The 14,535-nt window shown below is 38.2% G+C and overlaps 1 protein-coding gene across 1 annotated transcript in view; it reads right to left on the bottom strand.

Annotated features, from left to right (window-relative positions):
* Positions 1-14,535, bottom strand: part of LOC134157816 (ubiquitin-conjugating enzyme E2 E2) — a 210,078-nt gene that overhangs the window by 13,226 nt on the left and 182,317 nt on the right. The window contains exon 5 of the mRNA XM_062607171.1: positions 10,980-11,127. Within this exon, the coding sequence (XP_062463155.1) occupies positions 10,980-11,127 (148 nt within the window). The remainder of the gene's footprint in view (positions 1-10,979; positions 11,128-14,535) is intronic.

The raw sequence follows: 14,535 nt of genomic DNA, 5'->3' as shown, positions 1-14,535 counted from the left end.
ATATTGGCTAGACAAAATCTGCATGAAACAAGGAAAATGCATGTCATGATTGTAAATGATTGAAGTGTATTTTGAAAGTAGAAGGCAGTTTACCTTGTATCTTGGAATTCATTCAAACTGAGGTAGGAGTCTATATTTTATATATGAGAAGTAACTAACAGCTGTATTTCAGTACTTCACATTGTTAAGCATTTAACGTCGATGACTTATTTTGGTCTGAGTTCACACAAAGATCTATTATGTGCATGCACTAAATCACCTGTCTTCTCTCTGAGGCATAATAGGCATAAGAAACCTTCACTGGCATGTTTATTGAAAAGAAAATGAATTATATAGTTTTCTATTTGTAGCATACATCACTCATGTGTTTTCTCAAGTACTTTTAATGTAAAGATGGTTAAGGTAAAACTCAGAAACCTTATGGTTCTTGAGCAGAAATGCACAAAATTTTAAAACCCCTGTACGTATATTTACACATATATAGCTTCTATAAGCTTCATGCTAAAAAAAAAAAAATAAATATCAAAATTCCATGTGTATTTTTTCCAGCTTTACTTCCATTTTGTGATAAGACTGAATTTTGTATGTTCTAGAAGCCCCTTTTGAAGAATAATAAAGATTAGGACAGCTAAAGTGGGCAACAAGACTCTTCTCTCATGAGTGCCAATTACATCCATTTACATTTATTTCTTGACACAAACACATAAAGCCTCTTTACTGATTTGGATTTTAGTCAGTCGGATTTAACCAAATGCAATTTAATAAACTGATGGTTGGGTATTTATATGTCTGAAGTTAATTTTTTCTCACCTCATCTTAAATAAAAACAAAATAGGAGTAGAAAACTTATTAAAAAGGACAAGAAATCATTAGCAGCATGGTCAAACCTTTCTCATTTAAGGAACAGTTGAAATCTAACCTTATTTCTTCTATAAAAAGAAAAAAAGATAAAATAAGATGTGACAGGTAATTTTGTAGAGAAGATTATAAAAAAAGTGGTCTTGTTTATTGTTTTTGTAGTAAGAAAAGAACACAAACGAAACCCCAACACATTTAACAAAAGTTAAAAGGAAGTAGACGCTTCATACACCAAATATTTAAATGCATACAAGATTATAGTGTAGGAATATTAGAAGGTAATTTAGGAAAATTGGAAAAGAATTAGAAAACACACTAGTCATGGCACCACCTAAGTTACCATTGCAAATGTTATTACTGCTCATGCTTCAACACATAATCTGATTGTTAGCTGTGGTTAGGAGGGAATTTCCTCTCCAGTATATAGCTGTATGAGTAATTTGAGGAAATTTTACATTTTTCGCTGAACCACTGAGCAATCAGGAGTTACAGGCAACATACCTGACTGAACTGAGTAGTACTGTTTTTCTTCTAGTAATACTGTTTTTATTCTAGTGATTATTCTTTGTAGCATAACAGATACATCAAACAGAAAAAAGGATAGAGTGCGTGACTGGTGTCTGGACCTACACCTAATGACTGCTTCATGCCTTGGATACCATAAAACCCAGATTGCACATCTTATTTCTAAAAACCAGTCTTTATCGTTCCCTTTCTAAATGACATAAACCCACCAAATTTCTTATGTGGATAGCTCCAGACACTTTTCAGAGAAAAAATTATTTAAACAGACTGTAGACTTTTGAATCCATAATGGAGGGTTTGAAATGAAGTATTTATAAAAAAATCTTACCTCTATAGTTGTGTTAATCTTTTCACTGATGTCTTGTGAGCCTTGAATAGCCAAAATCTAAACACATGAAAAACCTCTATTCTCACAAACGATGCTCTTCTACCCATAAGGTATTGTCAATGTGCAACTAAAAAGAGCAAAGATTCAGGCCAACATAAACAGTAATCCTGATCCAAGCCTCCTCCCCCTGCACACATAATTAGGAGATATTCCAAGACGTATTTTCCTGAGAACTACCAAAGGGATGACAGTTCACAAATGTTTTTCCTGCTGTTATGATAATCCCCACAGTCATGAGTTCATGTTGAGGGGACTTAGTCAACTGATAAGAACAAGATCTTGTAAATGTTTCATCAGCTCTTTATGGCAAAGCAAATTAATTCTCTTTCAATGCTTACCTATGTGTAATTTTCACAATGTGCTGCTGCACTGCTTGCATTTACATATATTTAATTTCATGTTTATAGAGCACGTCCGCAGAGTGTAAGACATATAGGTGTATATGTCTGCAAATATTTAAAGACCAGATATACAGAAGGTCTCTTTTTGGAAGTGCAGAAAGGCTCCTTGTTGGACGTCAGATGCCTAAATCCCATGGAAGTACTGAAAACCCTGCTAGCTGTCTGCTGGCATCTTTAGGTGCCTAAATGCCTTTAACATATTGGTACTGTGTGTCCAGCTCAGCATATGAAAAAGTGTTTCAAACTATAGAACAGCAATTAGTATTGTATACATACTATAATATAGATAGTATAGTACAGAATCTTTTAAAAGGAATGGAAAGAGAAGCCACTGATAGACTATCAAGATTTTGTAAATCTCAACTCTAAAACTACTTCAATAAATATATAGCAGGTTCTGCAGAACAGGCAGGGGAATATACATTATTTAAAGATAAATAGGTAATTTCTACAAAATAAAACTTTGTTGCAATTGATGAGATTGTTTTGCTCATGCAAATGAAGTTTATGGTGATGGGTTTTTTCCCACGATAATCCCATATTTGATGTTGCTCTGCACTCACTGACAGCAGAACAAACTCCATCAGTTTTATGCTGCATTTTCCTTTCGTGCTCCTCTAGGACAACTTTTTATGACCTATCCATCTCCCATCCATTCTTCTCTCAGTCCAACAGCACCAGGACAGCAGAGCAACCATGCACTACGTTTTGTATTTGCTAAGCAAAAGCCTCCAGAGCAACCTCATTTCATTTGGGAACAACCAAAGGCAGAGATTTTAAAAGGGACAGTAAAGTTATGTTGCAACTTAGAACAAATCAAAAAACATTACTACATGAATTGACTCCTCACCACTCTTTTGTTTACTGTCTCCTACTTGTTTCCATGCTTGAGTGACATGGCATGGAGTATTTTCCTGCTCCAGATACAAAGAGATCATTTTCCATTGTGCTGCAACAGCCCAGAAACCTGCCTGTTTCCTGACAGAGCACAGTATACAAACTCTGAAGAAAAGGGAAAACCAGCTCCGAGCTATGGAATACAAATAACCTCAGACAACAGAGCAATTTCTTTGTCTACAAGACCCTCTGATACTTACAAAAAGAATATATGGCAAAATGAGATTATTTTGTTGTATGTCTGAGAGTACTGTGCTGCGACGTTGCACCTGGTAGCCTGTGGGTGCCAGGGAAGAACCAAAGAAGCACGGCTTAGCCAGCCTCATAAAATTCATCAAATTAAATACTGTTTTGCCAACTTCTTTCAGTCATTTTCCAGAATATTCAACACATTTGACAAATCTACTCAAAAATGCTCTGGATTATTACAGAAGGAATATTTGTGATTTTCCTGTCTTGTATATGTCTTGACAAAAACGTTCTAAAAGGAGACAAAATATCATTACAACCAGAACAGAATATATTTGGACACAAGAAGGAGTAGGAGTCCTTTTTGATAACTTAACAAAGCTGCTAAATAGAGAGGAAAAAAATCAGATTGGATTCTCCAGCACAGTTTCTGACAGTAGTAAAATGCGCAGATTATGGCTTTAAGTATAAAAATTACAAGAACGAGGAAAATGAAAAGTGGCTTATCCCTTGAATTTACTGTCATCCAGAGTTTCTAAATTTACTTCACAACTGGGAGTGAGGGGAAAAGAAGGAATGCTAGTTGGGAAGTCTAAAAAACTGCAGAAGGAACATCTGACAGGAACAGGCACTGACAGAAAGCAGCCTCTCCTATGAAGAAGCACCAGATGAGGAGAAGCAACATACTGGCTTCTTGTTAGATTGAGATATAGAAGAACAGAGAGAAAAAAGGTACATCCAGTCTGTTGAGTGGGGAGGGGCATGGACCTGTTCTTCATTACCTGAGGCTGGGTAGCTTTTTAAAGTCTGAACATGGAAGCCAAACAGCAGAGCTTTGACCACAAGTCAGCCAAATCCTCACTCGGAGCCAAATGCTCCAGCATGGAACATATTTTCTTTTTACAGCTATGTTACATTTTCCTTTATTAAGGTGCCTCAGATTTATTTTTAAACTTTTTTTTTTTTTTTTTTAAATTTGGACAGGCTGGCACTTTCAAATCTCTCAATTATTCTGAAAATAGATCTTTTTTTATTGATACAGTGGACATCTATTAGAGTAGTAACATGCACACCAGTATGGTCGGAGCTTATCAGCTAGAAAAACAGCTATTCCAGCGGGACCTAATGTTTTGACACATGCTTGCTCTGTAAGTGGCCACGGCAATTCTGGATGTTAACGCCCCTGTACATGAGATGATCAGCCCAAAGCAGAGTCAGGAGAATGGAGTGTGTCAATGGGCATCAAGTCAAAACAAAGACTGGCAGCTTCCTGCTGACTCCTAGTGTGAGAGGTGTTTTCCTGAGAGGGTTCAAGCGAAACTACTTCCCTTAGTCTTTTCCTGGGCAGAAGACAATTCCATGGGTGTTGCAGGCGTAGGAACTCCTGGCAGTGTGGCAAGGGGCTTCCTTAACTGGCCTATCTAAATTTACCTGTCAACATCTTACACAAATCAGTAGCGACTAAAGAATTGTTATAAACAAGCACTTGGATGAAGCTTAAATTTTCCAAATACTAACGCAAATTCAAAATGTGGATGTGCCCAAAACTGTCTAAACACCAGACCTACCCATGGTGCACTTGTGTTTGTACCTTAGGGCCTCCTTCTGCACCATGGCTGGAGTGATTCCAACAGTGAGCTTTAGGGAATGCCACCGAAGGCAAACCTGTCAAGGGATGGGGCAGTAGCATTGCAGGACAGCAACTTCCCTCTGAGAACGTATACTGCTCGCTGAAAGGGAAATGGACTGAGAAATCCAGACAGCAGGCTAATTCAATTCTTCCCTTCTTAGGTTGCCTGTACTTAAGTCTCCCCACCTACTCTTGTTTTGCAAAGATCCTGTAAACAGATAGCAGGGCAAATACTGTTCAGGTTTTATGGCTTTTCTGCTTATCTTGAAAAGTCACTCTCCAAAGTGCTGTTTCAGATCCAATTGAGGATCAAAGATACACATTAAAATATACTATTGAATCCTTTTCTCCAAACATGACAGAACTGGGATTTTATACCATCAGCAGCAAGAGTATAGAACCTTGCAAACCTTTAGGATAATAACAACCAAAAAAAAGGAAAAAGAAAAAGCAATCATAGCAACTGAATCCCATTTATATAGTTTCCTAAATATCAGCACCCTCATGCAGGTGCAGGTAAGGGTGTTAATAGTTGTTGGGCAGAAAATTTAGGCAAACCTAAATTATGCCAAACCACATGGATAACTTGTAATTGCAATAGAAAACCAACAATAGCATGCTATTCAAAATTGCCAGTTATATCTACTTTGCAATGAAAACAAAGAAGTTGCTGGGGAAGATAAAGGCAAAACATAAGGATGACTCATATAAAGAAAGCTTGAAAGCATTTCTCATGTCCCTTAGTGAGGCAAGTAAAGATCCCCATAATCTTAAGATCTTGTTTGACTTTGTTTATCTATGCTTAGATAAAGGTAAGTAATTACAATGCACAGTCACATTACTTAATGTGGGTTAACAAAGTATGAAACCATCCAGTAAACTCATGATTCATGGCAGCACTTGTAAAAAACAGCACATGTACTTCTAACTGAGGCACATTATATCTGAAAACCACAATATGCGTTCAGATTTTTTTTAACATAAGCAGTTGACTTTTCAGATGTGCTGAGCGACTGCACCTCCTCTAAAAATTGATGGGGCTCACACCAAAGTAATGTAGCAGTGTCTGTCCAACTCATTTACTCTTCTAAGTACATTTACTGTGAGGACTTGTACACTTCAATCTCAAACTATGTTCACAGCAAACTGTACACGTAACACTGACCAAACTGTCTCGCACCTTCTGGTGGGTTTAAAGGATAACAAGAGACAAGCAGCTTTACATTGCTAATATAATACACCAAGGAAGTATGTGAGAGCAGTCAGACCAACTAATCTGGCTAATGCGGACCCAGGTGAAGTGGATACTGCTGGTAGCTGTTTGTGCATTTCATTTGCCAGAGGTTAATGCCCTTTTCTAGCAAAAGCTTTTTCTTTCTTTTACTCTCTCTTCCATTTTTTTTTTCTTTTTGCCTTTTTTCCTTTTCCTTTCTCCATCATTTCACTCAGTTGGGTTAGAAAGCAGACAAACAGTGAAAATAACTGGGCTAAGAAAGAAATAACCTTCGATGGGGCTGCCAGTGAGATAGGGACATCCAACAGGAAGGAGTAAATATTTCCACCTGGATGATAGTGATGATAAGCAGGTTAGTCTGTCTGTCTGAGATTCATGCTCCCATGAACTCTGCAGGAGTTGGGCATATTCAGGAAGGATAAGTGTAGTGTGATGCAGGGGCATGAGAGGGCTGTAAGGACGAGACAGGGAACGGAAAGCTTTTCTTATGGAAGGAGGCTAATGGACACTGGTCTGGTTAGTGTGCAGCAAATAACAGGAGGAAAGAGGATGGTTCTTCATTAATACATCAGGAATGAAAAAGAGGAAAACAGTCACGCTATAGGGTAAGAGTTGCTTAAAAACAAGGGGGTATAAATTTCCCATGAGTCAGCTCAGATTAGGAATCGGGCAGAGTTTTCTAAAGAGCAGAGCAGCGAGGCTCTGTAGAGGCTCTCAGCAGTTTCACTCAGCAAAGTGTTCAGCCCAACCGGGCACATTTGTGGGCAAGCAATGCTGCGGCTATTCCCCATCCTGGGCTGCGGCTCTTATGCTCTGCCTGCACCACCGTGCACATCCCCATCACAGGAGCTTGCAGTCGGGCATGGTCTGGCACACAGGGAGAGGGCCAGGAACAGCACCGAAGCATTCAGTTTGGGAAAATAATTTAAGGGATAAAATCCTCACTGACTGTGGAACTTGTGTGTGGGAAAAACAGTAAGGAGCTAGAGGCAGAGAATGACACCAAAAGGAAGAGGTTGGTGTGAGGGAGATGTAGCAGGTTTTGTTCTGATGTCCCAGTCAAGACTTAGCTATGTGTTAGTAAGCAGACATGACTCAATGTTATATTGCTCAGACACTGGGGATGGGGATAATCAGGCCAGCCAAGTTCAGACTTCGAATGTGTGAAGAAGGAGGCCACATGAAGAAAAAAGTTGCAGTGCAGCCTTGTTGGTGCTTCAATTTATTTTCTCTGGAGCATTTGCAAGTGAGAATTTTCCTTGGACTCGATAACCTTTGGCAAGGGCATGGGTGGCAATGACCAACTGAGAACAGCAAGCATTTTAAACCACATCAGCATCACCAGCTTTCTAAATATAAAAATAATTAATTTGTTTTCATACTTGAAGCTCAGTAAAGCCACAAAACCTCAGGGGCTATCCACACTTGAAAGCTCGTTTGGATTAAGGCAGTGTGGGAATTCACACTCTCTGGGCTCTGCTAGAATATTTAAAGTACAGTTGACTTTTACTCCAAGTACGAGTTTTTCATTACTTGACTTAACACATTTTCAAAGAGGGGAGTGTCCACACATAGAGCTACTCTGAAATAACTAACCAGGCACGTAGGCAAGTCCTAGCAGCTAGCACTAAAAGTAAGTATTTTCAACACTCAAGCACAGCGCCTATGCGGACTCGCTCACACACTCGGTTTCACACCGATGAATGTACCTGTCCCATTTGGAAGGGTTGCTAATGCACGTGCCAAAATATTTACAGGACTGGGGGCCTGCTTTGTAGAAAGAGATGCATGCTGTGCCCCCGAGTGCCACCTTAAAGAGAAACACAAATCCCCGGGTTGAATGCCAGTGTATCCCATCATCTCTCCCATCTCTCTGATGCTATTCCAATTGGCTCCCTTGCACTCCCAGATAATTCACACATGTTCACTCAAACACAAACCCTACGGCACCCCTTCCACCCATGAAAAAGTAAGCCAGTTGTTACAAAATTCAGACATTTCATTAACACAGTTTACTGGCTGATACTGCCAAGCAAAATAAAGACAATTAATAATAATCAGGACTGAAGGGCCCGAGACAGCTTATGAGTAAAGGATTGTATTGCTTGTTTAAAAAGTAAAAACTCGCTCCTGCATGGAGTGATAGGGAACAAAGAGCGGTGATGTATAACCAGGGAGGAAAGAGACTTTCTCCATGGCTTTTGTAGATTACTGTGTGAATGACAGGAGCGGCAGGAGCAAATACCTCTTTTCATTTGCTCAGCCGGTTGGAGAAGAATAGCAGCTCCTGCCAATGAAGCTGCAGCTGTGCTCCAGCTCTGTTTAATCACTGTGTATGACTGAGGGTTAATTAGCTGCCATTCTTACTGCTATTTGTTGTTCTACTGAAGATTTGCATAAATGTAAGACTAGGGGGTAACTGATACTTGATTTTTCCCTTCAGAGTGGCCAGCGGTGGAAAATTTGCCCATCCCAGGTGTTTATGTTTGTGGGAGATTCAGTGTTTCCTTTCCATTTGACCTGATCTCCTTTTGGCTGATGAATGGCGAACAAAGAGTTCAAAGCTGCTTATCAAATCAAGACGCCTGTTGGGTTTTTGCCTTTAGAAAGGAGCAGACTAGTTAGATGAAGAGACGACTGAGGGATTAGAAAATTTTTCCCAGCTGACAGAGAGGAAAATACATATATGCATGTTTCTATATCTGTATATGTACATATATATATGTGATATATTTGATAGTCATCTCAGTGATATGTATGTGATCTATCCATCCGTCCATCCATCCATCCATCCATCCATCCATCCATCCATCCATCCATCCATCCATCCATCATCACATCCAATCTGGATGGCAAGGAACCAATCATTTGTTAACGATAAAATGTCATTAAAAATTAAGGGAAGAGTCAGCACAACCAGAACAAGATGTAGCATATTAGGTAATATGCTGAAAAGTAAGAAGTTGTAAGATTTTGTAAGTCTGTTGGACGTAGCTAACATTCAAAGTTCACTTTTTAATAAAAAAAAGTATTTAACATGAAACAGGCAATTTCAAAGGAAGGCAAAAATTACTCAGCAGTTCACAGCTACCTGCCAGCAATGCCTCATGAGAGGGAAGTTCACAATATAAATTAAGAAATTGCATTAATTCCTCACAAAATCATAGTAAAATTTTAACATGAATCAGTAACAAAATCCCAACCTAGTTCGCAATTAAACAGAACATTTGAAAATGAAATATCATAATTTTTTTTTTATTTACTATGATCAGGACAATGATTATAGCTGCTAACCAAAAAACTAAAGAGAAGAGTAACTTCTCATTTTTAGCATGTTAACTTGTGCATAGGATGATATAGAATGGGTAACTGTTTTCAGTGTTCCCCTTAAACACTTGGTCTGCTACAACTGTTGTTGACAGCCTCTGTAAAATAGCCTAAGGGAAAGAAAAAGACTGAGACGCAGAGGTAGTAGATTTCTAAATTTCAAATCACTGCTGGAAGGTGGCTTTCAAGTTGACTGTATCCCTCTAAAGAGAGGTGACCATAAGAGAGCACAGAGTTATTGACAGTTTCTAAATCCCAACACAGCTTTGTAGTGTCTCTGTCTCTTCACCTGGTCTCTAAGACGCATTAGCAGATATTAATTTTCTTTTCTTTATACTTCTATTATCAATCCACCTGACTTCCTACAGACACCTCTGCATATTTTGGGGTAGACACTACCAGAAATCAATCTTTCAGATTCAGAGATGCAAAGAGCATCTAATACACCTGAAACAAATGTGCCTGAAATGGTAACACAGGGCTTAATACTGCTCCAAGCTCTTAGATGGGTTTTAATGCTATATAGATTAACACTATGGGTTTTAATGCTATATAGATTAACAAACCCACATGAAAATAAAGACAATTGCATTTTTTACCACTTTCACCTTACTTTGAGCTTTGAAATATTCCAATCTTCTGTTATAGCTTTTGATTCTGCCCTGATTACACAAGAGTCTCACATGCAGCTTTTTGCAAAGGAATTTTTAGCCCTTTGGGTATGGAGAAAACTTTAAAACCAGGAAGCTTACTTAAAGGCTTAAAAACTACATGGCAAATTAAAAAAAATATTGACATGTACAACAAAAAGCAAACCAGCACCAACCCTCACAACATGTAAACAGATCACTTCATTTTTCTTTAATGATTCTTTAATAATTTCTATATACTAAGATTTTCCAACATTACAGTCAGAATCACCCACTGGTAAACTAGGTATGAGAAAGTGAAAATTACAGATCTAGTGGTCAATGGCAGAAAACAAATGTAAAAGAACTGAGGGGAGAGGTTAAGTGCTATGCTAGTTAATAAGAATGACAGCTTGCTTTGAATACTCACACTGGCTGTCCAGGATATTGAATAAACCTCATTTAAATTAATTTTCATTATTTGTAAAGTCTGTGTTAGACATCTATCATTGTCAGTACTATTAATATTCTTTTCAGAGACCATATTATCAGCATATTTAAATGAAAGCTTTCCTTTTCAATATTTATTAACTCATTAATATTTCTTAGTACTAATATCCTGGTTGTAATGTCCAAATTACTGCCTAGTACACGGTGTTTTCTACTGATTAAACTTTCCGAATTAAACGATTTTTATTCCCAAGTACTAAAAATGCATTTGAGCTCCTGAAATTGTGCTTTATTTCTATACTATGTCTTAATTTCAAGGAATGGCATATAAAATTCACATTTTTGTCTTTTTTTTAGTAGGTCATAGTAAAACAGTGCACGGATCATGTCCTAGTAGCTGACTGAATATGAACTGTGAATGAATGTGCATGTGAACGTTAATTCATCTTACCTGGGTTGCAGTCTGTGAGGAGGGAGCAGATGGAGAGGAGGACTTTAGAAATGGTTAACGCTGGACTCCAGTTGTCTTTTAAAATATCCAAGCAGATGACGCCTTGGCTGTTAATGTTACAGTGGTAGATTCTTGTCCGAAACGTTACCTAGAAAAGACAGTGTGCCTAAGTACAGTAGTGTTCAAGCCAATAATTACACAATTAGTAAGCAATTATATTCTGCCTTCCTGGTTGAAACGACAGTACTTTGCTAGTGTCAGTTAAAGACTGGGCAAGATATGGATATCCATAAGAAAATAAAGTCTGCCTCTTCCACCTGTGGCCAGCAATGGAACTGGCTTGTGCAAGGTGAAAATGGGACATGTTTCCTGAGTTCCTTCTTGCCTCATCGATCTCATTATTTCTGTATTCCAGCCCGTGATCTGGACAATGTTCACAACTCAGGCCACAGTTACTTCACACTTTGAAGGGAGCCAGAAATAAGACAGATTCTGCCACTGCCTTAATATGTTCATTTTTTCACCCAATAGATTAAGCTAGAAAAAAAAGTGGAGGCATTACATCAGTACCTTTGGAAAAAATAAAGTGAAGTGTCTTTGAGAAAGGCTGCTCAAATAAAGTGCTTTTATTTCCAAATTTTAAATTACAGATGAATCAGTAGGATTGCTTACAAACATATTTTGGTAGTTAATTTTGAGGTTTTCTGTATCCATTTTATACTGTTTCGTAGGTTATCCTATATGTAACAAAACAAGGAGAAGATTACTTCTTTTAGTCTAGAATGATGTGCTTCTGCTTCAAGTTGAAGATACAGGCCATTTATTTTAAAAGAAGTTCAGCTATGAAGGTCCAGTCCTAGTCCTCTGAACTTTGTAGTTCGAATGAATACTAGGGCTACTGCATAGGAAGGGACAATATTAAAGAAACACCTCCTGGGAGTCAACAAGGACTAATTTCTCCACCAGTTCTACTCAAATGACAAGTCAGACCAGATGGTTTTAACGACATCTTTGTAACACCTAAAATGAAGATGTACAATTTCAGAGTTCTCCCTCACCCTGACAACAGGGAGGCTGACTAGGCAGAAGACAACAATAGGCAAAGCACCCTCCAATTTAAGAAAGCTGGGCTCTTCACTAGAGTTGGACGGTGCTAGTAACAGAGTGCTTATGCACACTTATGAATCTCCCTGCTCTACCACACAGACAAACCCGTGTCTGGAGAGTAATGGAAACTGTTGGCAGGCATGACCCTGTTCTGATTTTATTGAATATCAGAAATCTCAGCAATTTCAGTGTGACTGAGATCAGGCCATTTATGAGTAAGCAGAAGAGAGGATACAAGTGAAATACACAGTACCTGGTTTAGTTCTATTAGAAAACACCCATTTTTAACACACTGAAAAAAATCTTCCCCTTTAGATTAAATCAGGCAGCTTTGACAAAATAATAGAAAGAAAAGGTAGTAGATTTCAGGTATTAAATCACTACATTCAATAAGAAACACATTTTCTTATAAGTACTTTCCCACATAAATCCGGGAAAGCACTTTTGGAGCTCACTGTCATGCACCGGTGAGTTCTGTAACAAAGATCCCAACAAAGCAAGTTAACCAGTTTTTAAATGCATCTATGTCTAAAGGCATTGCCAATTAATAGGATAATTTAATACTTTGCCACTCCATACCCTACATATTTGTAGGTTCTTTCCTTTCTTCCCTCTCAGTTGTGGTTTCATTTATTGTTTTCCAGCCTAAGTGCTTTACTTCTAGGCTTTTTATGAGAATTTAAAATATTTTTGGCACAATGAGCTAAATTCATCCAAATGCTATAGGCAGATGATCTATTCTCAACCCCCATTTGGAGTCCAAGCACATTCGGCATTTGGAGTGAAGGAAGTCTTCCGCGGGATCAAGAAAATAGCATTTTGGGATTAAATCACATGTTCATCTACAAAGGGAATATATTTTGAATAAGAAGGGTTACAAATACAGGAAAGTGGTAAACTAGCTTACATAAACTACCTGTTGAAAGTGTCCACAAAGGGAGCTGGTGTACAGAAGCATCCTGTGAATTGTAGGTCAGTGCTCATTAAGTCCCCAGATTAACTCCAGGCACTTTTATACTTGAGATACAAGAAAATCAGGGAATGCCTCTTAGCAGCATGTCCCAAGACTTAGGCAAACGCTTTAGCATCCATTTAATTTCCAGTATCATATGCTTATTTCACAGAACACTTTTCGGAATAAAGTTTTTGCTTAATTATTTTTCCTCAGCAAAAGTGCTTTCCCTGATGAAAAGGTGCTTCCATGATGAAAAATCTTAAGACTTTATTCAGTGGTATCTGAATACACTGAGTAGTAAGATATATTTTCCCCAAATGTAGGGGAAACACACTGGATCCATTGCACAGATTAAATTATACCCTCTAAATTACTTATAGACAGGTCAGTCTGAGCTTGTAACCTGCTTAAAAGAAGGCCATCAATTTGAGCCTATATTTTAATCTGTTTCGCTGTCAACTAAGATGACAGATATGCTGTCACATGTTCCCCTGCTGCAGTTGCTTTTAAAGCATTGAAGCAAGGATATTGGGAATTCAGAGAGCCACTGGGATTAATGGAGGTTGCTCATGTCTTTTAGAAGCTGTTCAACACTCCACTGCCATCTTAGGTTATCTGGTGGATAAATATAGGCGGGCTACCCTGTTTGTAGTTGGAAAGCTATTGTTAGCAAATACTTAGACCTGAAATGCAGCATTTTTTCATGATGAGCACAACTTAAACCCGTCATGCTGAGGAAGGCACCCACTCGTGAGATGAGGGTTGCTGCTTTTCACTGACAAGTATGTTACTGGCTTGCCAAACGTGCCAATGCACTTTAAAATGCCTGCTTAAATACAGGGACCTTCTAATGGCAACATATCAAAATTTTCAGAATTTCAAAAGAAGCTGTATTAACAACAGTCTTAATACACTGGGAACCATGGACTGATGGTGGCAGGTAACGATGTTTTTATCCCAAAGCAGCACAGAGTACAACTGGGATAACATATTGCTTTCTTCATCCAGGTATTGCCTCAAATTGCAGCTAATGTGGCAAATGCTGACATGTAACTTCCTGGATATTGTTTACCATACCCACATTTTGAAGCTATGCAGGGTCATTCTCATGATATGTGTGGAGAGAAACCAGTTGGTAATATCATTCCAGGGGAGCTACATTTTCTTTATTATGGTCATAATTTTACCTTTGATGACACTTAAATGGTTCCTATAAATGATGCACTCTAATTCTATTTATCCCCTAATGAAAACTCCTAAACAACCACATGCAGGGGCTCAAGGGACTTTGTGGGTGTATAGAAGTTATCCTCAGACAACTGAATGGTAGAGGAGTAATTTATTTTCTTTTGTGAAAGATAAGTGTCCCCTATGGATTTTATTCTCTTTGATTCTGCTGTTTTAAGAGAGTATCTCATTTTTGTTGAATAAAAGTGCAGGGCAGGAAAATGTGAATTACAGGAAATAGTGAAAAATGGGACTATCTTCTGAAAA

This window comes from Pezoporus occidentalis, unplaced genomic scaffold (assembly GCF_034315485.1).
Source record: "Pezoporus occidentalis ecotype Australia unplaced genomic scaffold, CSIRO_AGI_Poc_V1 ctg120, whole genome shotgun sequence".
Taxonomy (NCBI): domain Eukaryota; kingdom Metazoa; phylum Chordata; class Aves; order Psittaciformes; family Psittacidae; genus Pezoporus; species Pezoporus occidentalis.
This window is presented reverse-complemented; position numbering and strand designations above follow the sequence as displayed.